Source organism: Xyrauchen texanus, chromosome 1 (genome assembly GCF_025860055.1).
Source record: "Xyrauchen texanus isolate HMW12.3.18 chromosome 1, RBS_HiC_50CHRs, whole genome shotgun sequence".
Taxonomy (NCBI): Eukaryota; Metazoa; Chordata; class Actinopteri; order Cypriniformes; family Catostomidae; genus Xyrauchen; species Xyrauchen texanus.
Window position 1 is genome coordinate 26,172,078 of NC_068276.1, and position 26,105 is coordinate 26,198,182.

The 26,105-nt window shown below is 38.6% G+C and overlaps 1 protein-coding gene across 2 annotated transcripts in view; it reads left to right on the plus strand.

Moving 5' to 3' along the window:
* The window catches only part of dok4 (docking protein 4), an 83,391-nt gene extending 61,649 nt beyond the window's left edge, over positions 1–21,742 (plus strand). Inside the window, exons 3-10 of one of the 2 annotated variants that reach the window (XR_007968047.1) lie at positions 13,075–13,182; positions 14,752–14,866; positions 15,777–15,896; positions 16,080–16,269; positions 16,854–16,992; positions 17,242–17,359; positions 18,298–19,441; positions 19,542–21,742. Coding sequence is in view for 1 of the 2 variants with exons in the window: in XM_052097643.1 (XP_051953603.1) it covers positions 13,075–13,182; positions 14,752–14,866; positions 15,777–15,896; positions 16,080–16,269; positions 16,854–16,992; positions 17,242–17,359; positions 18,298–18,440 (933 nt within the window). In the remaining variant the exon portion in view is untranslated. Of the gene's footprint in view, positions 1–13,074; positions 13,183–14,751; positions 14,867–15,776; positions 15,897–16,079; positions 16,270–16,853; positions 16,993–17,241; positions 17,360–18,297 lie in introns of both variants that reach the window. The other variant, XM_052097643.1, reaches the window with a different exon arrangement.
* The last annotated feature ends 4,363 nt before the right edge of the window (positions 21,743–26,105 follow it).

A 26,105-nucleotide genomic window follows, 5' to 3' on the forward strand; every position in this document is an offset into this window, starting at 1 on the left:
ATTTTCCCATTGTAGACAGTTTTAGTACAACTTCACTCAGGAAGCTGCGAATTTCAAGTCACAATTGCGCAATAGAACCAAGAATACAATCTACAGCTGTTGTTTAATGTCCCTACAATCAGCATAAAAACATATAAGCCTTAACACTAAGTTATTTTGAGTCACGAGACAAGGTAGGATATTCACAATGTTGCTTAATTTTATATCTTCAGCAAAATCATGCAAATTTAAATATTCAACATATCGCCCAACCCTATTCCAGATCACTTTCTTTACACCCCCCTCCTCTCTTTCTCCTTACATTCTCTTCTTCACCTCCCTTGCCAAGATCCCTTTGCACCTCTAGGGATGCTAATTAGCCAGATTGTATGCCTCTCTATCTCTCCCTCCCTTTCTCACTGTCTATCTCTGCGGTACACTTAGATACCAAGAACCCCAATCAGACTAATCAGAGTGCTGTTTAGCATTCTGATCCGGTTCCAGCAGCCCGTACTGCCAGTCTCAATGCCATGCTGGAATCACCCTAATTGCTCCTCAGCCACTGCCAGCCCTTTTGAGTGCATTTGCTTTCATAAGCAGCCTAACAAAAGGCATCGCAATTATGAAATATACTCTAGACTTTAGAAGGTGAGGATTTTGGATGATGCAGGAGATAAAAAAAAAATTGAATGGACATTCTAAAACCACTATTTTGCCATGTACGTATTAGAGACAAAATAAAGATATTAAGCCGTGGCTCTGGTGCATGCAAACAGCTTTTTGTCTGCTGAAATCTGTCTATGCTTTCCGATGAAAGACCAAACTGTCCCAAGTGGTCGAAGCTGAAACTACACTCTTTAATAAACTTCTAACCCTGTTATCATGTTGCAAACCGACAGAGACCTGAATATTTTTACTAGTTTTTTGTTATTAACAATTTTTTATTGATTCAAGTCATATAACCTATGAACACAACATAAAATACAGACTCACTTATTCACATTAAACACCTCCCCCTGAACAACACCCCCCCGCGCCCCACACAACACAAATACGCACCACTCTGGTCACCAACAACTAGAACATAAAAATAATAATTAAAAAAATATATACATTTAAATAAATAATACATTGTAAAAAAATAAATCAAAATCATTAAGAAAAAAAGCTACACTTTCAAACAACATCGATGATACACATACCCAACTAAACTACTAATCCCAATCCAGAGAACCCTCCAAAAAAACTAAACTTCCTGACAAACACATCCCATTTCCCCAGCCTTCTAAAAATGACCTCTTCATATGCCTCCACCCCACCCATCTCCCCACACCACTCCCTAAACGAGGGTGCCTCAGCCGACTCTCATCGCCTGAGGTTGACTTTCCTGCCAATCATGACTCCGGCTAGGACCCAACTTTTTAAAATATCTATCCCAAATGTTGACAGCCATTCCATCACCCGGGATACAGAGTCTGGGGCAAAAATAAAATTGAGTGTCCAATACCTCAAACATAAAGCTCAACCAAAATTCTTGGATTTTAACACATCCCCAAAAAACATGTGTTGTGTCTCCTCCTTCTGATTATCACCACCAGCAGGTGGGTGTGTCTTTATGGCCCAACCTATACAATCTAGTGGGAGTCCAATAGAATTGATGCAAAATCTTAAATTGTATCAGACAGGCCCTTGCATCTCTAGATGTAGACTTTTTTAGAATCCTAGCTAGGGATGCACTGATACCACTTCAGTATCGGAGCCGATACGATCCAGATATCGGTTCGGTGCAGCCTTAATCCTAGCCCACACTCCCTCCTCCAATACTAAATGTAAGTCTTTCTCCCATAATCTCTTTGAGAGAAGACAAAGCTCTGTCCCCCAAACTCTGAATTAACAGGGAGTAATTTACTGATGCCTCGTGTCCTTTTCCAAAAGCAGTAATCACCACTCCCAGAGTATCTGCCGCTTTAGGGGGTGTATACTACTCCCAAAAATAGTACAGAACAGGTGGCGCAGCTGTTAATACATAAAGAACTGAGATCTAGGAATCTTAAAATGTTGAACCAAATTTTCAAACGATCTCAACACTCCCCAATAGGTTGCTGAGTGTAGTAACCCCCCTCACAATTATATTTATTAACATGATCCGCTTCTGTACTATTGGAACTTTAATAAAGCTATAACACATTAAATATAACTGCATTTGTAATGCCGGGATGTTTTCTTTAAAGAGCTCCGGCTCCGCTTATTCCACAACGAGACTGCTTCTGAATTTACTGTTTTTTATAATTCCCTAATATTTTGGGATCTACATAAAATGAAGCTGTGAATGTTTAGAGTGCATCTGGACTGTGATCTGTGTAATTCTTCTCCTCAGTCAGGCACGAACTGCAGTGCTGCTCTCGCGCGTTATCATTACAGTTTAATGATTTCATTTTCCGTTAAATGAGATCAAATGACTATTCGACAACGAAGATTTTTCTCGTCAATTTTTTATTTTCGACGTTGTCGATAATGTCGACTAATCGTTTCAGCCCTAATGCAAATGATAATATGCTTTTAAACTCAACTCCTTTATTTGCTTGAATAAATCCGGGTGTCTGTCTTTCAGGTGCTTTATTAAGTTTGATGTGTTTCCTCCTTTCGTCAGAAAATTGCGAAAGCACCGTTTACAAATAGTTTTTTGCTGATCTATGATGTTTCCCTTTTCATCAGCATCAAATACAAAGAATTTCCAAACCTGGCTTTTTCCACTTTTCTTTTCGACAAGATTCGGTTGAGACTCCGCAGCAGCTTTGCTTGTTCTGCATTGGTCTACTCAGTACTCCGGTACCTTAAGAAATTCTGGTATCATAAAAAAAAATTTGTTTGTGTACCGACTTGGTACCGGAGTACCAGTATTTTTGACAACACTATACAAGACTATACACAATGTCCTGGGGATACACATATAGAATTTATAGACCGTTTGTCTATAATTTAATGAAGTAAAGTCTGTTGTTCTGGGCTTTGAGTCCATTTCTTATAGGGGAAAGTTTGCTTGGAATATCACTGATGTCCACTAGTTGCTGGACCTTGTAAAGACAGCGTAAAGGCTTTATAATAATCAGTGGGGGAGCAGGCATAACAGAGTCGGCTTGGGCCTACTTGGACCTTTGCTTGTTATAGTCTTGAGGCATCTGTTGGTTTATTAATTAAATAATGAATAATTGTGTGTCTGATTGGTCCAGATGCTACAGTGATCAAGGACTGAGTCCATAATATCATGAGGGGTGCCAGCGGCTTGCAACAGACTTTGTCCCTGAATATCAACTAAAACAATAATGACTCTTCCTAATTTATCTTTACTCTGCTTGAGACATTTGAATTGTAGATGTTTACTTATCAGGGTAATGACTTCCCTGCTCTTACTCGAGCCAGCACTATAAAAAAAAACATATCTTTCAAATATTTCAGCTTCCTGGGGGGGAAAAGTTAATTTTTTTGAAGAAACACTATATCATATTTCTTACACTTAATAAGTGAAATAACCTTCTTTCTTTTTATAGGGTGCCCCAACCCATTCGCATTCCACATGGAGAGAGACAATCCACTCATATTAACGTTTGACATTTTGACATGTAAGAAAAAATTTATTGTGTGTCAAAAACAAGATTATAAAGACCACATTCCAACATTAGTGCAACAGTCAAACCCCGAACATTCCCTATAATCAAACAAACCGAAAAAATTATGCACACACAATGGCCGACATTTTCAGCATTGCCGACATGTTCAGCATCTCTCGCCACATTTCCCGAAACTCTCCAACCAAATCGACTCCCAGGTCCGCAGCCTTCTCAGGGGTGTCAGCCTGAGCACTTAAATGTCTTTTAATGTCTACAGAGCCCAAGGATGTTTAATTATTTTATATGTTGTCCTCCTAGAACAGTTATGGAACAGAGTGTATCAAATCTCACTGGTTTATATCATAAAAAGTATTAAAACTAGCAAAGTGAGCTGAGCTCACCATTCACACATCAGATCCTTGCATGGTGTCACGTGACTCCCGGCATTTCACTTTCTTAAAATAAAGCAGTGATCCTAACTAAGCTAAGACAGGGAATGTTTTCTACGATTAAATGTCAGGAATTGTGAATTGAGTTTAAATGTATTTGGCTAAGATATATGTAAACTTCTGACTCCAACTGTATATACACTTACATATATATACACATCTATATACAGTGTATATATATACAAGACTGCTTACAAGCTAATGAAACAATGATCCAATGGGGGCAAGACACAAGAACACAAGAGCAGAGGCGGGCCAGTCCCGTGGAGCAGAGGCTTGCTTGTGACATGGCATGGAGCAGTCTGGGGCTTGGCTGAGACATGGCATGGAGCAGTCTGGGGCTTGGCTGACTCGTCGACCATGACGCGGGACGCTGGCTCATCGACCATGACGCGGGACGCTGGCTCGTCGACCATGATGCGGGACGCTGGCTCATTGATCATGGGACCTTGGCATGGAGCAGACTCATGATGTGGGACTCTGGCTTGGCATCCACCTCCCCCACAGTGAACGATGAACCACATATCAGTAGGGCAATGTCGATAAATTGAGTCATGCTGTAGGTATTCTGGCCGCCTGGCATCAAGTAGGAAATTGGCTCATTCAGCCAAAAGCGAAAAAAGTCCTTCAGTGCAATCTCATTAAAATTGTCCCTGCTGGCCAGAGCACAAAGTCTTCAACATATTCCTCAATGAAAAGACATAGACGAAGTATCTGAACCACTGGGTTCATCTTGGTTGGTCCAGTATTCTGTAACGTGGCTGCCAACAAGGTAAACAAAGAGACGATGATGAAGTGCTATGAACCCAAGTGGAGTTTATTTGCATAAACATGAAATTCAGAAACCGTGAACAGTAAAACATAAACATGAACTAAACTAGACTTGACATAACTTGAATTTACATAACTTGACCTGACTTGACTTGACTTCCAAACAATGTTAAAACACACAATACTCAACAATGGACAATGGCAAACATGAGGGCTAAATACTTGGACTTGGGAGAACACATGACAATGATAACCAATGAACACACACAACTCTTAACGAAATGACGAGACTGGTAACAAGCTAATAAAACAATGAACCAATGGGATACAAGAACATGGGAAACACATGACAAGATCACATGACAATGAAACGGGAACAAACATGGCATGGAACTATTTGACCAAAATTAAAGACATGAACAAAAAAACATAAATCCATAACATATATACACCGACCAGTTTTAAAATACTCAAATAGCAGCGCAATTTCAGCAATGATTGCACCTGCTTAAACAAATTTGCTGTAGGTTAGTGAAAAAGATGCAGATTGTTGCGCTGAAATACCACATGCAAAAATGCTACAACTATTTATTGCATCCACCCCTGAGTACCAATACAGGCTGGAGAGATTGGCCCTTACAAAAAAGCATGGTAACTGTAGTTTCCTACAAAATACCATGGTCACCAGTGTTGGGGGTAACACAATAAAAGTAATGTGTGTTATGTAATCAGATTACTTTTTTGAGTAATTAGTAAAGTAATGAGTAAAGATATTTTAAACCATAATATCAGTTACTTTTTTAATAATGTGTTGCTTTTGTACACATCTACTGTCCCTGTATTGCGAGAAGTTCAGGAGTAAAATTGTGCAAACTTCAGGGAGGAGACGTAGTGCATGATGGGCATTGTAGTTCTATAAAGTGTGAGGCCAGAGGCTATTTAGCAGTGGACTATCTATCACTTCTATTTAAATGAATGGGAGAAATTGCAATGCCCAACCAAGAAGCTCTAGCACCCAACAGTCAATGGATGTAGAAAGGAATTCCCGCCTTGAAGGAACAAAGCTAATCAACTTTTAGATACAGACATCTCCTGTCAATCAACTCACTTACGCACATGGGCATTTAATGTTTTGGCGTAATATGAGGTCAACATTCGGTGGAGTGAAACGTGAATGATTCATATGTTAATAAACACTGCATTAAAAAAAATCAGTAAACGCATTTAGGCAGAAGGATTATAAGACTATTCTTCCACTGGCCACGACATGATACACAGGGTGAAATACTCACTCAATTCACTAACTAGCCGAAATGCTCCATGTTAGAGCTCCTTGTAACTGGGAGAATGGGATGAGAAAAGACTCTGGATCAGGGCTCCGAGCAAAGTTCAATTGAGTATGCAGAGAAAATGTCTTAGTTTCTAAAGATATTCAACATTTTAGTTTTATAATAAATAAGTACTTAGATTCATGAAACAAGCCCTTTTTATGATATTTAACGATTCCATTCAAGTTGTATCAACATGTGCCTTTGAAGTTGTGGCATCTTTCTGCACCGTGGATCAGCTCAAAACAAGAGTGCACTGAGATGACTTAAGTGAAAAATATTTATTTATTCATCAGATTTATTCCTTGAACATGTTAGACTGGCATTCCTCACTGAAGTTTTATCCCAAGTTGACTCTGACATTGTCAATAGGCACCACACATGATGACAGATATGATGCAGGTTCAAGTGTTGGACTTTGCTGCTTTAGGTAAGACAGTGATTATTCTTCATTATTCATTTTGGCTGCCGTGTTGATGGAAAACAAATCATGCATATTCATGTTATTGATACTTTATTATAAATATGACGTGAAGACCTACTTTCTAAAAATCTGTTTGCTATGTTGTTTTGACATGAGTGTTGTACAGTAGCTAGTATGATCTGTAATATCTCTTGTATGCAATGCATGGCTTATTTGTATGGAATGCATAGAATAGCAGAAGAAAGTGGCTTTGAGAAAAAAGTAATACAAAAATAACACAAAAGGAACAACTTTCCATAAAAAATAACTTTGTAATTAAGTAACTTTTTTAAGGAGTAATGCAATATTCTAACGAATTACTTTTAAAAGTAACATTACCCAACACTGATAGTCACTACAGCTATTGTAACTGCAGTAATGACAAAATCACAAGAGTGTCCTTGTACTGAATAAAAAAAACAATTTCAAGTTTGACATTGCTTTTATATATTAGTTCTACAGTATAAACAATTACGGAGACGGAGCCGTGGAAGGCTCTGGGGGCGGAGCCTGGGGAGCAGAAGCCTTTCTTTTTTTCTTCCTCCTCTGGATGGTCGAAGTTAGCAATGCTGGTTCTGGGACGGACGAGACTTCCAGCTCGTTGGCCGTGGCAGGCATGGGCGTTGGCTCATTCGCCGTGGCAGGCGTGGGCTCGTTAAGAGGATTCTCAGAGGAGAACATCTCTAAAATTACATTAATGTACTCTTCCCACGTGTAGGTATCTGGTATAGGGACTTTAAGTGGCCATCAGCAAAACCAGTGCATCTGGCTATGGTGCTGAACAGATGAGAGCATTCAATGATAGGGAGGTTCGCTCGGCTCAACCAGATAAAGACCGCTGCTAGATCCATCTTTTGGTCAGTCCTTCTGTGACGAGGCAGGCAAGGAATAAGGATCTAAACACAGCTTTATTAAACTGAAAAACAAACAAGTTAACTCTGATTCCAAGAACACAGGATGAGATGTTACTATCCTTGTGCAAGCACTTCCAAGAGTTCATGAACAGTGAGCCTGGTGAAATTTGGGGAGCGCGTCATCAGTAGTGTAGCTTTGGTTCCTAGGGTGTTTCGGCCTTTCACACTATACACCCTCCCCAAAGGCAGCCAGCAACAGGGTGATCAATCCTATGCTTGCATCCCATTCCCAATTAGTCATAGGAGTTGCCTTGTTGTTAATAGCCAACATCCCATGGGACTATGCATGGAAGGGGCGTCCTCCTCCCTGAGTCAAGCATTGTTGACCGCATACCTCCTGGCCCTCTCACTTCGGGGCCCAGCTGGGGTCTCTCCTCTTCATCCAGAGCCACTGACTGCTGCCTTCTGTCGCCTCCGACACAGCTCTGATTGCCGAACACTGGCTCTGGCCCTTAATTCCCAGGTCTCTAAGCAGTCTGGTTGTAGATGTTGCCACAAAACCTCTGCAGCCCACCTCCACTGGTTGGACTTCTGTGTTCCAGCCATGATGCCGTGCTTCGGCAGCTAGATTGACATAGCGCAGATGTTTTCGCTCATAAGCCTCATTTACTGAGTCGTCCCAGGATACTGTGAGCTCAATGATGAAGAACTTCTTGAGCGAACAGGACCAGAGAACTATGTCAGGTCTTAGGGTGGTGGTTGCGATCTCCGGAGGAAACACAAGTTGCCGGCCAATGTCAGCTAGCATTTTCCAGTCGCGGGTCAAGCACAGCTGGTCTCGCTCTAATGGTGTAGAGCCGCTCTTCGGTGGTTTAGCCCCTTCGCGGACAGAGGTCGTCCGTAAGGGGTGTGATGCTGCTGGGGGTGATAGGGAGTTGGTGGCAGCTTGCTTGTCCTCCAGGGCGGACGCAAGGTTTTTAAGGACTTGGTTGTGGCGCCAAGTGTAGCGTCCTTGGGTGAGGCTTGTTTTACACCCTGTGGGAATGTGCCTGAGGTTGGCTGGCATGGAACAGAGCAAAAGTAAAATAAATATACTGGGAACCAAGCACAGAACATGAAAATTAAACATGCAACAACTGACACATGAAACAGGGAAACCAAGAGCTTAAATACACAAGGGAACGAGGAACACCTGGGGAAACAATCAGGGAATGAGAAATAATCAGGGAGAACTAATCAAGGAATAAAACTACAAAGGACTACAAAACTAACAGGAAACAGGAACTAAACAAGAATTTCAACATAAAAGTACAAAAACAAAAGACAACAGGGAATATGACACACATACAGTACACACAGTTTGTCTCTGAGACAGTTGCACAGTCTATTTACGATTTAGGATTAGTGTAACCTCTGGGGACAATATGATGCAAACAAGAGATCAATCTTTTACCTGCTGTGAATGGAAAACCAAGCTGCAAACTTTCTCCACATTATTCTAGAATATTACAATTTGAGTGGTAATGACAATAAGATCATTTTAGATGATCGAAAACATTTTATTTAACCATTTAAGGGGTCTTTTGTTCCAAATTATTAGGTGATATTATCATTCATAGATAATATGTTTAGAACATTGTGTGGACTTGCTTGTTAAGCTCCTTTGTCTTCAGGTGAAATACAGGCCTGTCATTATTTAAGCATGGTGATTAATATAATGTTTATGACTAAGTGTGATTTAGAATGTAGCTTTTTGTGATAACAGCACAGTCTAAACTCCAGGGAATTTGAACAGACTCTAAACATGTTGACTTTTCATAATTTCTTAAGGGTTATTGAGGCAAAAAAAAACAAAAACACAAAGCTATGTCTTTTCCTGAAGCTTGCTTATGCCTCCAAGAACACACTTTTCCTTGTTTATTCTTTCTCACTCTCTTTCACTAACCATCTCTGCCTGTTATCTTCCAACACTTAATCAGATGTTATTTCTCATTCAGAACATAATGTAAGGTCTAGAAACTGAGCTGCTGTTTCTCAGAAAGCCTATAGATCAACAGGAAAGAGCATGTGATAGCATGCAGGGTCATATTGGCTGTTGAGTTGATGATAGAAATAATGTTGCATAAGAAGAATGATTTCCAGTAGGGAAATTGCATTAGGCTAGGTGTAGAATAGAGAGTGGGATTTGCCTTGGGCTGACTGGAGCGCTTGCCTAAATGGATGGAGGTTACCGTGGCAACTGTAGGTTTATAAACAGAAAATAGCTTTAAATGGGAGGAGGGTCGAGAGTTGGAGACAGTGTGTTTACAAAAAGGAAAAGACTGCTTTAGGTTTAATTAGACACTTTCATGAAATTCAAATAACATATTTCACATTTCTCCAGCAGAGTGACCAATGGTTTAGCATTGGTAAGAAATCTTCCTCCTAAGCCAGTATTGTTTTTCAGTAATTGCAGGGTCCAAATGTAACTGATGATTTTATGTTCAAATGTTCATTATGGTAGGTAAACACAAGTAATATGTTGCATATCATGCTTAATGGGATAATTCACATAACGTCATTCACTCACCCTCATGTTGTTCCAAACCATGACTTTCATTCCACAATGTTCTTCCTGTTGCCTTAGTCAACATTTACTTTCATTGTTTGAAATCTCTTTAAAGGAATAGTCAGTGTTCAGTACAAGTTATGCTTAATCGACAGCTTTTCTGACATAATGTTGATTACCACAAAAAATAATAATTAAGACCCATCACTTTTTTGTTTAACAAAAATAGGGAATATTACAGTTACATCGATGCACTTACAATGAAAGTGTATGGTCCAGTCCATAAACTTTAAACGACTAAAAACAAAATGTTTTTCATCATTCTGAGCAAAAAGTATTTTTTCGTTCCGGTTCAGAAGTTCCACAGTCTCCTTATAAATTTGTAAATGGTTAGAACATAATAAAAGAGACTCAGAGGGCGGAGCCGTGGAAGGAGGTGCCATGGGAAGCTCGAGGCTAAGAGTCCAGAATGACTGGGAAATTACCTCAGTGGTCGTGAACATGAACAGAGTCTCGGGAGCGACCTCTGTTGTTGTGGGCATGAACAGAGACTCGGGAGTGAAATCTGTAGTCGTGAATCTGGGCAGAGTCTCGGGAACGACCTCTGTGGTAGTGAACACTGGCGGAGACTTAAAATTACAGTACTCTGCGCTGAAGGGTGAGTGAAATACCAATTGCAGTGTTGCCAGATCTCGCAAGAGAAACGAGCAACCTGGTCTGGAAAAACAAGCCCAAAATAAGCTGAAATAAAAGCAATAAATGTTTTCTGTGTGGTGGATTTATCAGCATAGCATACAGTTCATTAACAGGGAAGGATAATTTTATTCACAGATCTGCATCTCAGTCAAAACCTGACTGCATCAAATCTGTATTAATGCATCATATCTAACTAGGAATGCTCCGATCGATTGGCCACCGATTGGTTTCGGCCAATATTCGCGTCCTATGACTTGATCGGTGACCGTAATATGGATGATCGCATAAACCGATTGCTAATGTTGCAAAACACAGCGCTCCTTTAAAACGCTGACTACCACACCTGGAGTCACAAGTTCTAATCCAGGGTGTGCTGAGTGACTCCAGCCAGGTCTCCTAAGCAATCAAATTGGCCGGTTGCTAGGGTGGGTAGAGTCACATGGGGTAACCTCCTCGTGGTCACTATAATGTGGTTCTCGCTCTTGGTGGGGCGCATGGTGAGTTGTGCGTGTAAGCCACAGAAAATAGAGTGAAGCCTTCACGTGAGCTATGTCTCCGTAACGCTCAACAAGCCACGTGATAAGATGCGCAAATTGACATCTCAGATTTAGAGGCAACTTAGATTTGTCCTCCGCCACCTGGATTGAGGCGAGTCACTACACCACCATGAGGACTTGGGAATTTGGCATTCCAAATTGGGGAGAAAAGTGGAGAAGGAAAAAAAATATACTTCAGCAGTGCTGTCATGGCATAACGGAGTGTGGAGAATACTGTCATAGTGATGTAAGACAACAAACTTGATTCAACAGTTAAGAATGATGCAGCGGGAGAGGCATTGTGAATATTAAATGTTTTTGTACTGTTAATGTGGTGTTTCAAAGCAAGTAATATTTCCGTTTCAAATGTTTAATCGTATAACATAATATCAAGTTGAAAATAACACACTATGACTCCGGCTCCAGTCATGGTCACACACAGTCAATGTCAATGTGGCTCAAATTGGGAGATTCAGCCGCCAGAAGAGCAGTGCCGAAACACAACTGATGTAATGTATTCTTCCGCAAATTGCTTGCAACTTTAAGTTTTAACCACAGATGTCGCACCGAGAGCACAAAGTTACTTAATATATGCTTTTTTAATAAGCCTTTTAAACTATTTAATAACTAGGCAAAGTTATAGAGGAAAATTCAATTAATAGTGACCGTGTACAGAAAACTTGCATATAGCCAGTAATGACAGTGATCCTGATAAAAGGTGAAATGATCGTTATCTGGATTGCTATTGGACGATCAGGTGACAAGAAGATCGGTGATCAGTATCGGCGGTAAAAATCCTGATCGGAGCATCTAACATACTGTATAAGTGAAGACTTGGAAACAACTGAGAAATGCATTTTTGTTAAAAAGGTTTTTGTAAAGGGATTAATGGAAAGGAGGAGCCGAGAACCGGCTTGACAATATAAATAATAGTTTAATGAAGAAATTAAACAAAAAGACAAACACACAATGGTGTCGGACAGCTGCCCGTAAATCTCTCTCTCTGTCCCACTGCATTTTCCTGTCGGCCTTTATCCCTCTCTGAGGCTTGATTAGCCTGATTAGGGGCCGAGTGTGTAGCATCACGACCCGGCCCCGCCCTCCACCCGGTCACAATCTTCATTCCCAGATAGAGACATTCGGGCAATTAGGCAAAGAAATGTGTGATGCAGCAGTTGTCCAAAAATGTATTGTAATAAACCCTTTGGCTTTTGGTTTCATTAAAAAAATGGTATAAACGTAATTAACTATTTATAACGGGCTACCATCATTTTGGTTACGTTCTGCAAAAATATTTGTTTATTTTCAGTTTTTGTTATTGTTCCTTGAACCGTTTTTAGTCCCTGCTTTAAAATTATTACTGTTTCAACAGTATAGCCACAAGACGTTAACAATGTACATGTTAACATGATTTTAATGTGATAAAATCATGTACTAACATTATCTGTTTAAAATAATATCCAACATTACAACTTAGTTGTAACAACTTCATCTGGCTCCATTAACTTCCATTGTTAATGCCTCTCTGTAACTACATTTTTATATATATATATATATATAGAACAGAGGAATGAGTCAAACTTACTTTCTGTGGCAATTAACATCATGTCAAAAATGCTGTTGATTTGAGTTTCAGGTGTATGTATTACCTGAGAAATTCCTTTTAACTTTAACATTCTTGCATTGTGATTTACACCATTTTATTTTGCAGTTCCTAAAAAATGTTACCAGTCAACTGGCCAGTTACTGAGTTGATTTACTCACCAAGACCAATTTTAACACCATTTGGTGCTTGGCGAGTGTTCATTTTGGACCCTGATTTTATGTACATGTGTATTTCAGATCTATCGGCGCTGCTGGCTTGTGTTTAAGAAGTCATCCAGTAAAGGACCACGCCGTTTGGAGAAATACACTGATGAGAAGTCTGCCTACATCAGAGCTTGTCCTAAGGTATACTTCCAACTGCAACAGTTCTATTGTAAGCCATGAAAATGTCACAAGAAAAATTAATTATACAAGTGTCACTTATGCTAACAGCCATTTGGAGCACATTCTTATTGCTCGAACTGGCGAAAGAAATGACAAAAGAAAAGCAGTGTTATGGGAGGGTATGAGTCAAATCAATTCTAAAAGTTGATGTGTGTAATTTTATTAATGTAAAAACTGATAAAAATAGCAGTGTTTAAATTGATAAATGATTAAACTTCAACCTTGCGGGACCCCGCGTCCTTCTGCGTTGACTTTGTGTTTTGTCTTAGATGTATGCTTTGCATAAATTATTTTTTTTAAAACCAACTGATCTCCATTCAGGACACTCTGGGCTGTCAGTAAAGGGTTAATCTTTTGACTCACCAAGTCATGTGAATATAAAAACATGGCGTGGATCTCAGTGAAGTTTGTCTTTGGAAGAAATGGCAACAAAACTGATCAGAAACCTAATTAAGTTTTAACATTGAAACCTGTTTGAATCAAATGATTATTAGTCTCTAGTTTCACCCAATATGCCATTTTAAACATTTGAGTGGTTTAACGTAAAACAGCATGCTGTTAACACAATGATCGGTATATTGGACTATAGCCCTATTTTTCCCTTAGAAAACCCACATTTATTGTGCATTTTCACATTGAGAATCAATGGATGCATTCAAAAGATGAAACATTTTGCTTTCAGAGGCTTCATATGAAGTTAGGATGAAAATAAGGTGCATTTTGAAATGTTCTGAGACCAGTGCAGACAGACAGCACACTGGAGGTTAAGTCATTCACTAAAAATAGGGATCAATGGAGCATATTATAGCTTTCCTATGCAGCCAAGTGCATTCACTCCTAAAATCTAACCAAATGTTCAGTTTCAGGCAGCAGATGATGTTTGGACCACTCAACATGGTTTGCAGACATGGGACAATGATAATCAGTACATAAATTCAGAATTTATAATGTATAATTTTATTTTAACATGCTTGACAGTGATTGGATGATGCTGGCCAATATTAAATTCAGAATTATGCTAATATCTAAATGGTAAAATACTTCAGGACTGGCTATCACTTGTTTGATTGACAGTGCAAAGAGAGAACATTGAGATTTTGTTACCAAAATAGTGCAGTAAAGCTCAATCAACAGCATTTGAAAGCCCAAATCTGGCATTTACTATGACAGTTATAAACGTTAAAATACTCATTAATTCAGAAGTATATCCACAAGACAAAAACAATTTACATGTTAAAATTATTTTAGTGTGAAAAAATCTCTTACTAGCCTTTTCTCTGTAAAGTTATATCCAATTTCGCAACATAACGCTGTGAACCCTAAAACGACCATACATTTTTTTTAATTTAAACAATTTTACTGCTCAAGTAATACACAAGTTTTAACAGAATTATTAAAGTATAAGCGCTTTATAAAATTATAAGCTTCACATTTCTACCCTCCAAAAATTGTTGCCATTCTCTGCCAATTTAAGTGCCTCACTGTAACCTCTGGTCTCTGTTAACTTGTTGGCTTGTAATTTACACACAGGTGACAGAAATAAGTAATGTGAAGAATGTGACAAGATTGCCTCGTGACACCAAGCGGCAAGCCGTGGCCATCGTCTTTACAGATGACACTTCTCGAACCTTCACCTGTGAATCAGGTATATCATCCTATGCCAATATATTATAATACAATAATATATATTTAGCATTTGATGACAAAACCTAACTTTAAAAACATCTTGTGCTTGATTTAAGCATTTAAATCGAAACAGTTTTACTCACTTATAACTTCTGAACTGATGATGTGTTACCATCAGGCACATTGAAGAGACGCAACTTCAAATGTAGTGGTTTGTGACCCAAAAATGAGTTACATGTCTGTTCAGATAGTATTGTTGACACCAGGGGGGAAAAAAACACCACTAAATGCAAATATTGAGATTAATCAATTAACCATGCAAGTTTGCATAGTTACAATAGCTAAATTAACTGGCTTAGCAACATAAAAAAAGAAGAAAACACTTCATCAAAGGTCCTGTGTCCAATAATATTCCATGATTGGTTGGCTCAGATCTGTCTATCAAATCTGTCTGTGGTGAAATCTGCCACCTGGAAAATGCTTGCCAAATTAGGCTGATCAGACTACATGGACAGGTTACGTGACACACCTTCATCTTCAAAAAACATGGATAAAGCAATGCAAAGTAAAGGAATATACAACCCAGACAACATTTAAATATGTGTTAATTTGCAAGCAGGATGAACACTGTTTGTGCCAACCACATTTATGTGTTAAATGAAAAAAATTGCATATTGCTAGTCCTATGCGATTCATTGTAATATTAATACATTTCAGTGTTGGACTCTACTGAATCAAACACTGTTTGTACATGAAATTACTTTGTTACTGTCTTTGGTCGCCACTAGATGTCCAATGTAACATCTGAATCCTGAAGCAAAAACAGTTGAGAACCACTGTCTTATTGTAGGCTTTATTCATTGAATGTATTCATTGAATGAACATATTCATTAATTGACATAATTGAAATCTTCTGATTTTCATACCAGAGCTGGAGGCTGAAGAGTGGTTTAAGACCTTGTCCATTGAGTGCCTGGGGATGCGTCTGAATGACATCAGTCTTGGAGAACCAGACCTTCTGGCCGCTGGAGTTCAGTGTGAACACACTGGTGAGAGTCTGAAGTCATTTGTACTAATGCATTCTTATGAGCTGCATTCCTCATCAAGACAATGGCCCTTTGCCTCATGGTAGCTCTTACTTTAATCTAGTGACCTTTCTGTTTATCATGTTCTTGTATCTGTATGCCTGGCACCAGTTCTCCACTATATTCTTTCACTGGGTTTTCTTATAGAGCGCTTCAACGTGTTCCTGCTGCCCTGTCCTAATCTTGACATCTATGGCGAGTGTATGATGCAGATCACACATGAAAACATCTACCTGTGGGACATTCACAACCCTCGCACCAAGCTAGTAACCTGGCCACTTTGCTCACTGCGACGCTACGGACGGGATGCTACACGTTTCACCTTTGAGGCTGGCAGGTAAAACATGTGGAAGATATGAAATTCATAGCCAATTGTGAAACAAGAACTTGAGAAGTTCTCTTTGTGGGCAGTTTGAATACATGATTTGGCCCACCTTATGTAGACAGAAGGAAAGGTGAAAGCCATTGAACTGTGGACCTCGTAAAGGGAATTATTGAGTAGATTAAAGGAATTCGGTGGCAGATTAGGTGCTGTTGTTGCTCTCATTGCTCTGATCAAATAATATAAGATCACCAGCTGGGTGATGATTTTTGAGGAGAGAGGATGAGAATTTGTGTATATATATATATATATATATATATATATATATATATATATATATATATATATATATACATATACACACACACACACACACACACACACACAGACAGAGAGAGAGAGAGAGAGAGAGAGAGAGAGAGATCAGTGGTATAACATTGCCCCCTAGTGGTTATGATAATGTGTCACACAATGCTGGCGAGTTTGTGAGTGGGTTCTTTCTTAGCAATACATCAGCTCAGAATGATAAAAGCTATGTTTTTGTTTGTTTAATTGTACATTGCTCTTTTGTTAAAGACATGTGTTTGTTGTCGTGTTAGGATGTGTGACAGTGGGGAGGGCTTATATACTTTCCAGACACGGGAAGGAGAGCAGATCTACCAAAGGGTTCACTCTTCTACACTAGCTATAGCTGAGCAGCATAAGAGAGTCCTCATGGAAATGGAAAAAAACAGCAAGGTAACAAAAACATAGTCAATGCACACAATGCATTTACATAAATAGATGCATGCACTCACAAAGTTTCTGTATGAGTTTTTTAAAATAAGGTTGCAGAGATTCTTGATTATACTTTGATCCTTCTCTGATAATGCATATTAACACTTTTCATTCCTGTCATACAACTTTAAAAAATAAGAGCCTGTGTCAGTGTTCGCTTTATGTGAAAATCAAGTAATTTTAATGTAATTGCATACTGTCTTTCTTCAGCTCTTATCCAAGGGTTCAGAGGTGATGTCCTACCCCTGCACCCCCACAGCAATCTTACCACGAAGTGCTTTCTGGCACCACATCACTGGAACACAGTCTGGGGTGGACTCTGCCAATGGTGAGACAGATACAGGAAATCTGAAACTCTTTACTTTATTACTATGTGCTACTTATATATTTATTACTATGTAGCAATAGACTGATATATCGGCCAAACTTATAAACCAGCTGATATTATATAGTCAAAACCATGCCCACTTGGTCGATATCAGAAAGCGAAAACTCTCCAGTGTCATTTTCGAAATCTAACAGCCTAGTCAATGGATAATGCAATGTATATTTTCAGAATAAACATAAATCTCCATAACATTTCAATATAAAGTTTCCCCTCTTTGTTTCATTTCAGCATGTGTGTACATCTCACTTGCTATCAGGGCTAGTTGTCACACTTTTTACTGCAGTGAAGATTTCTCAGAGTAATTTCATTTTTTAAAGTCAATTTCTGCATCGCCACATACCTTAAAGACTTGGCTACACAATTTGTTTTTTTTTTTTGTTTATGCTTAGTATACAGTCTATTGAAAAAAAAAATAGTTTTTTTTTAATCAACAACTGACTGTAAAGAACAAAGGGTATTAAAAGAGACCTTATTCATTGACAAATGGGTTGCTTGAATCCCATCTTTGGACACAGAACAAGTCGAACCAAACTTTTACTCTCAAACCTCAATGAAAGGATTTTGACGCTATTAACTTCTTTGCCACTATACTACTCAATTACTGGTGAGTGAAATCTGAAAGTTTACCAGTCAGTGACTAATTATAGACATTTTTAGTCACTAATGCAAGTGATTTACTTGCATTATAGAAGGTTGGCACATAGAGTTAAAGATCAATGTTGGGATTTAAGAACCGATATCAAAATCATTCAAACAAAGATCGTGATGCATTGGAAAATATATTTTTACCCAGTCCTTGTATCGGCCATTGAACAAGCCATAATGGTCAACCACTAATTTCGAACTTCCCTTAAACACCTTCTCTCATTTTCACCCAGGTGACATATATGGTGATAGTCAGTTGGGAGCAGACACTGACCTCTTCTCTAAACGCCTTCCTCCTGAACGACACTCAACTCTTCCTGCGACCCATGCCTGTTCCCAGCCCCCAACACATTACCCCACTTACCCCACCGAGTGAGCAACTTAGCAGAGAAACTCTCCAGTTTTTTACCTCTAGAACTCCTTCCACACTGCCTTCTGCCCTAAGTTTTTCCATCAGCTCTTCTTTACCAAGGGCCAGGGTCCAGATCCATGCTGCCTGAGCCTGCCAGTGACACTGAGGGCACTTACTGTGGAAAGAGGAAATGCACTGTGAAGGCTGCAGTGCTTAGATTGGAGCAGGGCCCACAGACCCTCAAAGCAGGCATGAGAGATAAGTAAAAATGCTAATTTGTTTGTTAGAACTTACTCAGTTGCCTTCCAAGTGCAATATGGACACTCTTGCTGAGTTTTTATGGGAGTAGATTGTAGGTTCTTAATGCTTATCAGTAGTATCTCAAATTCTAACTCTAAATGCACGCTTTTCGACCCTATGCATGTCCCCTGAGGTTAGCAGCTTAGCGATGGAGGAATTTCCTAGACACCTATGTAAAGAAGACCCATGGGTGTGGTCTGCATGCAAGAGATTCTTAGAAACCATGCAGATCCAGTAGAGAGGCCTCCAACTCAATCGATTTCCAACTCTTTCAGCTTGAACGCTTCTGCTGTTCAATATGAACATTCCAGAAGCTTATATTGATTAAAAGCTTTCATCATAACTTGATTGGTATGTCTGTAAGACTTTCCCAAGCTCAGAAGACTCAAGAGTACTTTTGTGATTTCTAAAATTGGCATTTCGTACATGTGTCTAATTTTTCCTCCATTTCCCTTTATTTAAAATGGCTTAATTGGACAGTTATAATGCACAAAACTGTCTCTCCAGGCTAAGTCTCCGTTATTTATGAAGATAGCCATTTGGACGAATGTGAAAGTTAAACTCTTTCACTTCTAGATTCATCCATGTGATCTATGTTGTTGTTGTTAACCTTTTCACAGAGACCGACCAACCATTTTTTCTGGAAGATATCATAAGGGTCAGGCATGCACAGCGTTAACGCAGAGGGAAACAAAATATATGAAAATACCCAGTTGAGGTGCAAGGTGACATCTCTGTTTTATGAACTATTTATTTATTTATTGAGGTTTACCAACAAAGCACAAGACAAGTTGCAGTGTATAATGGTAGATTTTCTTTTAGCAGCTCAGCAATTCTGCATTCTGTAAAGGATACAAATTGGCACTGTAAATGTGGAGAGGAATATGTTCAATAAGATGGGAGGCCTCACACAAGTAATGTCTTTTGCTTTCTTGCTTACTTCCAAAGGCAGTAATTTCCATTAAATATTGTGTATCACCAAGGATTACTATTGTGATTTTTATTTAGCAGATATCTGTATTATCTGGCTGTACTATTTTCAAGATTCTCAGCTTCACTGTTTTGTCACACTGTAGTTATCAAATCAAAACACCCCAGTATGCTGGAGCCACGGCTTACCAATTAGACCACCTGCTCCAACACAATGAATCAGGTTGCTCATTCGGGCAGTGCGGGTCTGAGTCTGACTCACATTATGTTCTTTATGTTCTCTGTCATTTTCTGTTCTTTCTTCACAATCCGTATCAATAAATATATCAATAATGCAGAAAATATACAAGACACTGCAGTATGCAGCTCAAAACAGCCTGTGAATGACTCGGTTGAACTACTTTTCTGGTACAGAATTCACTTGGTTGTGTTGTCAGATTGTGCTACAGTCCTGGAAGTGTGATGGCTCCCTACTGCTTTAAATATTCACACGCCCAGAGGAGGAACATTATTTTGCAGATTCTAGATATATCATTCAGCACTGAAATGTACTAACTCATATACACCGATCAGCCACAACATTAAAACCACCTGCCTAATATTGTGTATGTCCCCCTCGTGCCGCCAAAACAGCACCAACCCACATCTCAGAATAGCACTCCGAGATGATATTCTTCTCACCACAATTGTACAGAGAGTTTATCTGAGTTATTGTACACTTTGTCAGTTTGAACTTGTCTGGCCATTCTCCGTTGACCTCTCTCATCAACCAGGTGTTTCAATCCACAGAACTGGATGTTTTTTGCCTAATATTGTATAGGGGGACCTATACAATATTAGGCAAGTGATTTTAATGTTATGGCTATATATACAACATATGGTATATACAACAAAGAAGGGCTACGTGGAAGGAAAGTAGTGATGATTATTATTTTTACTGTCATTTGATTGTATTGCATTTATGTCAGCATTTGAGCTTATACTTAATAAGCTATTCATTTTATTTTGTACGACAAAGTGTGAAGCACAGGGAATTTTTCATGATTTTACATTTAGAAAATAGAAAGGCCTTTTTCCCTAGTGTACTTGCACAGAGCCGACATAAATTCTTTGTTAAAAGTTTCCAGCAATTAAAGCATGTGACAGAAATATAGAAGTTGTATAAAAGTTATTGTCAGTATGTACAATTCAAGATTGATGCTACCTTGTATTGGTTGCAATTGCACCTCCTATTTTTTCTTTTGTTTCATTTCTATTTTTTCTTTTGTTTTCATTCATACCCAGAATAGTTATCAGTCGCTCTATAATGTAGCAAATATCTTCCACTGTAATGATAATTGAGATGATTGTTGTGATGTAGCTCATGCAGAGAAGCTTTTAAAAGGTCTCTGTTTTGCAGTCTGCATAATAATTTTGATCTCACCAACTATTTCACTGCTATCCATAAAGACAATGATTAAATGTATATAGTCCTATACACAGGTTTATAAACACCAATAGTACATTTTTCAGATGATTTCTAAGATGTTTTCCCTTATGTTTATTTTTTTCTTTACAGAAGCCATAATTACAGCTCATCAGGTTAATATAATCACCTCAAAATGGATTATATATTTGTATATAAGCAGCCAGCAGGTCCCTGGAGAGTTTCTGGTTTAAAAAGTTCACTGGCATAGGTTATTCAAACAGAAATTCCTGTTGCACAATACGTGTCTATTTTCATGTCTGTTTCTTTGCAATACAGCAGCACTACTAGGAAGGGAAATGCTGACATACTGTGTGTACTATTACCTTTTTAAAGAAGTTATGCCATGAGGACTTGACTAATAAAGACTGTGAAGGCAGAATATTCATAAAATGATGAGTAGAAAAGTGTTGAAATCTGCATTAATTGCATTTGTCAGAGATAACCTGTAAAGGAGGAGAGTGATCAATTTGATGCGTTGGAGGCTCTGTCAGTTCTTCAGCAGTTCAGAATCACCTCTGAGCATGCTATCATGAATAGGAACCCTTTGCATGAGTTTTAATTGATAAATGATTAGTTCTGTAATATTTGTGGTAAAGCATTTTACAATTTCTTTTTTTTTTTAATAAAGCAAAACGTTTTTATACAAAGGTCATTTATTTGGCTGGGTTTACAGGTTCAAGTATAATCTCTCTTGCAATTAAATTTGAAATGGTAAACATGGCAGTTGAGCCAAATGGAATATTGATATGATGATATTGTTTGAATGTTACAACCAATGCTAACAATGCTATGCTAATTGAGTCACAGAAAAGTACCAAGCAAAGCAGCTAATTTATTTAATGTTAACCACTTTACGGACCATTCTCCATATTATTTAATTCATTTTTGGAATCTAGCATAATCTTATTTGAATTTCAAAAATTTTAGACCCATATTACTCTGATTACATGATCATTATATTGAGAAAAATGCTGGACCTCCTGTTGCTGTGGCTCCATCCCTGATCCTCCAGCGGCTCCACCTCCTGGACTTCATGTTGCCATGTGGGATTGTTTTCCCATGCCAAATCATGATTCATCGATAAGTTTTGCATTTAAAGTAATAGTTCACCCATAAATGATAATTATCTCATTTACTCATCCAAACTCATTTGACTTTCTTTCTTCTGAGAAACACAAACCAATTTATTTTGACGTAGAAATAATGTTAATATTTCCATGTAATGCAAGTCATTGAGGTCCAATAGTTCCAAGCTACAAAAAGGACATAAAGGTAATCCATACAACTCCAGTGATTTAATCCATGTCTACTGAAGCAATCCGATTGGTTCCAGGTTAGAAACCGACCAAAATGTAACACATTTTTCACTATAAATCTTGACCTCGGCAGTCTCCAAGGCGTGATCACGTAAAATCATCACAGCAGTTCAGTTTCAATCACTGGTCCATGTGCACTCGTCACTGAACTGATCTCTAATGATGAAATAGAGGCTATCACCTTGTCAGATGTACCTTCATTAACTATTGATGTTAATGCCTACACCATTATAACATAAATGCTCACCTCTATCTATGTATTACCTCCATTATTTATTTTACTCACAAGACATTGTATGTTTGACTTATACGGACACTTTGAATAGCATTTCACTATACAAACCATGATGCATTATACACTTTAGTGTTTTGTATAGTGAAAACACTAAAACATTTCACTGTAGTATATACACTGTACATCAAAAAATGATCTGTGGGGAGTCACGTGACGGCATCTGAGGTTCAGACGTGTGAACGGCGAGCTCTGTGCACTTTGCTAGTTTTAATGCTTTTTATGTCATAAACCGTAGGATTCGACACACCCTGATCCTTAACTGTTCTAGGAAGACAATATGTCAAAGAATTCAAAATCCACTGGCTCTGGAGATATTAAAAGACACTTACGTGCTCAAGCTGATGCCCTTCAGCAGCAGGCTGTAAGCCAGGGAGCTGATTTTGTCAGAGAGGTGAAGGAAATTCAGCGAGAATTGTTGAACATGTCGTGTGAGACTCCGGTTTGGGAGGGCAATGCTGACAAAGGACATTGCTGACTTGAAGGATCTTTCTGTAATACATCGATCGATCACTGCCACAGAGACTAAATTCACTGAGTTGGTTACAAGAGTGGGGGATGTCGGGAAACGGATCGATTATCTGGATATAATGGAGTGGGAATTAGCTGCTTATCCGCTAGCGACCAAGGTGGATTTGGAGCGTGTCTGGGAAATGTTGGAGAACCTTGAGAACTGTAACCGGCAGAATAACGTCTGAATTGTTGAATTCCTGAGGACGAAAAAGGTCGGGATATGGTGAAATTCCTGGATGTGCTCTTTCCGAATCTGCTCGACATAACAGGCCATAAGCTGGAAATCGAGCAAGCTCACAGGGTTCCGGCTCGGCAATCCACTGAGGGAGACAGGCCACGATCAATTCTGGCCAAATTTCGGAGCTCATATGATAAAGATAAAGATAAAGATCTCATGTGAGGCAAGGAGTAAAGGAAGGCTTTCTTGGAAAAACCACAGCATTTTCTTGTTCCTAAATGTGATCGATTCAAGGAATGCAAGAAACCTTTACATCAGTGGAAGGTCACTTTTGCACTGATGTTCCCAGCCAGGTCTGGAGAAACACACCTTCGAGAAAGATATGTGGATGAATCTACACGTTCGTTGTGTTTATTCCGCCTATTGGTTGGAGATTGTTTTATAGATTATCTACAGCCGTTGAATTTTTATAGATCTTTAGCTACAGAAATGGCTCCACTTTTGTGGAAAGGAAATTTTCGGCCAACCATGACACAAGCCCGGATCAGTCTGATTCTTAAAAAGGAGTGAATGTAAGAATTACCGTCCAATTTCCCTGATCCAGCTAGACGAAAAATTATTGTAACAAATTTTGGCTAACCGATTAAGTAAAGCTATGTGACATCTCTTACATGCAGATCAGGTGGGGTTTATTCGGGACCGTAGCTCTTCTGATAACATTAGGCGTTTCATCAATATCATGTGATCAGTGGCGAATGATCAGAATCTGGTCGATGACGTCTCACTTGATGCTGAAAAGCCATTTGATATGCTAGAATGGGATTATCTTTTTAAAATTTTGGAAATGTACAGTTTCGGAAATACTTTTATTGAATGGATTAAGTTACTTTATAGACACCCTGTAGCAGCAGTATAAACAAATGGATTAATAGGGGCACCCGTCAAGGTTGCCCTCTTTCCCCGTTGTTGTTCTGTCTTGCCCTGGAACCATTAGCAGTCATGATAAGAAAGGAGGATCATTTCCCAGGGGTGGTGGCGGGAGGTATGGCGCATAAGCTTTTGCTTTATACAGTTGATAAGTTATTATTCATCTCTGACCCCACTAGATCTACTCCTTGCCTCCACAGAATTATTAATTCCTTTTCCAAGTTCTCAGGACACAGAGTTAATTGGTCTAAATCCAAAGCTTTTGCTCTGACAGCATACTGCCTACTAACGGCTTTTCATCCAGGCGCCTTCCAGTGGCCCAAACAGGGAATTAAGAATTTGGGCATTTTATTCCCAGCAAATTTCATTTTGACCCTTTAATAAAAGGTTTTGCAAGTGATGTGGGCTTTATTACATTTATCTATGATTGGGAAGGTTAATGTTATTAAAATGAATTGTAATCCAAAATTCAACTACCTGTTACAATCTCTCCCTGTAGATGTCCCCCTCTCTTATTTCAAGCAATTTGATAGCATAGTGAAGTCCTTCATTTGGACTGGTAAGCCTACCAGATTAACAAAAGATCTCGTATGTTACATTTTGCGCCGTTGCTTTGGCAAAGTATCTCTCACTCCCAGTCAGTCAAGTTTGTATTAAAATGTTGCACTTGTAAGTATAAATGAAAACTAACAGACCTTCTGCTGTCTTGTGTGTCATTATAATAATCAAACAACCATAACAAGAAAACACTCACTGCTCTTGACTGGGTAAATTTAGTAGCTTTAAAAAGTATTAATGTATAATAATCATACAGTGATGACCAGTAATACTTTTATGTTGTATTTCATTCTGAATGTTTACTTGAATATTTTATAGCCTACTGCTGTTAAAAAACAATATTACTGACTGTTTTCTAGTCTTGAATAATTACTTAAGCCATTCTTCCATAATTAACATATTAGTTGGTGTTTTTATTTGTTGTGGTTTTAAAGCTGGTATTGAGAATCGTCAAATGTACTACCTACTACTACTGTGATAATGTATAGCCTTTATTGTTCATGGTAGATCTTGCTGCAATAACATGATGAAAAAGTAGATCTCATTCCATAGAACTATGATCCCCCTGCTGTAAATGATGGCGATGGAGGATTTCCTTTATTTGACTACTACACGAAACACTATATAAATATTAATCATTTGACAATATCCTCCTCCCCTACCAGAGCAGTTTACATTTCTGTCGCAGAGAATTAAGTTGATTGCATAGGTACACTATTATGTCCTAATTTTAGAAAAATATACAACATAAACTTTGACATGTTACTTGAGCATGAAACTTAAATGTTCTTTTTCTCTCTGGACAAGTTACTTGACAAATGAATGACCAATGTACTTGTCCGGAGGACAAGCACATGACAGTGCTTAATGTCGAGCCCTGGCTCAAAAGTATGCTCTAGTTGATTTTGTGTTTTGACCATTTGTAAACTGCGATAAACTCTGTCATGTTAATGCTTTGAGGGTGTGACTTTTATGCCATTCATATCTATACAAGCAATGTGTTTATGATTAAATTACAACTAGAGCACAAATTTGTTTACAAGATCACAAAGTTCTTCATAGATCTAGCCTCTTAATTTTGCTCTGAAAGTGCACCAGTTTGATGCATTGAACTTAAACATGTACAACATGTACAACATTTTCATTTTCTTATGGGGGAACATGCCCCTGATCCCCATAGAGGGTTGCAATCTCAGTTGCTTATAAG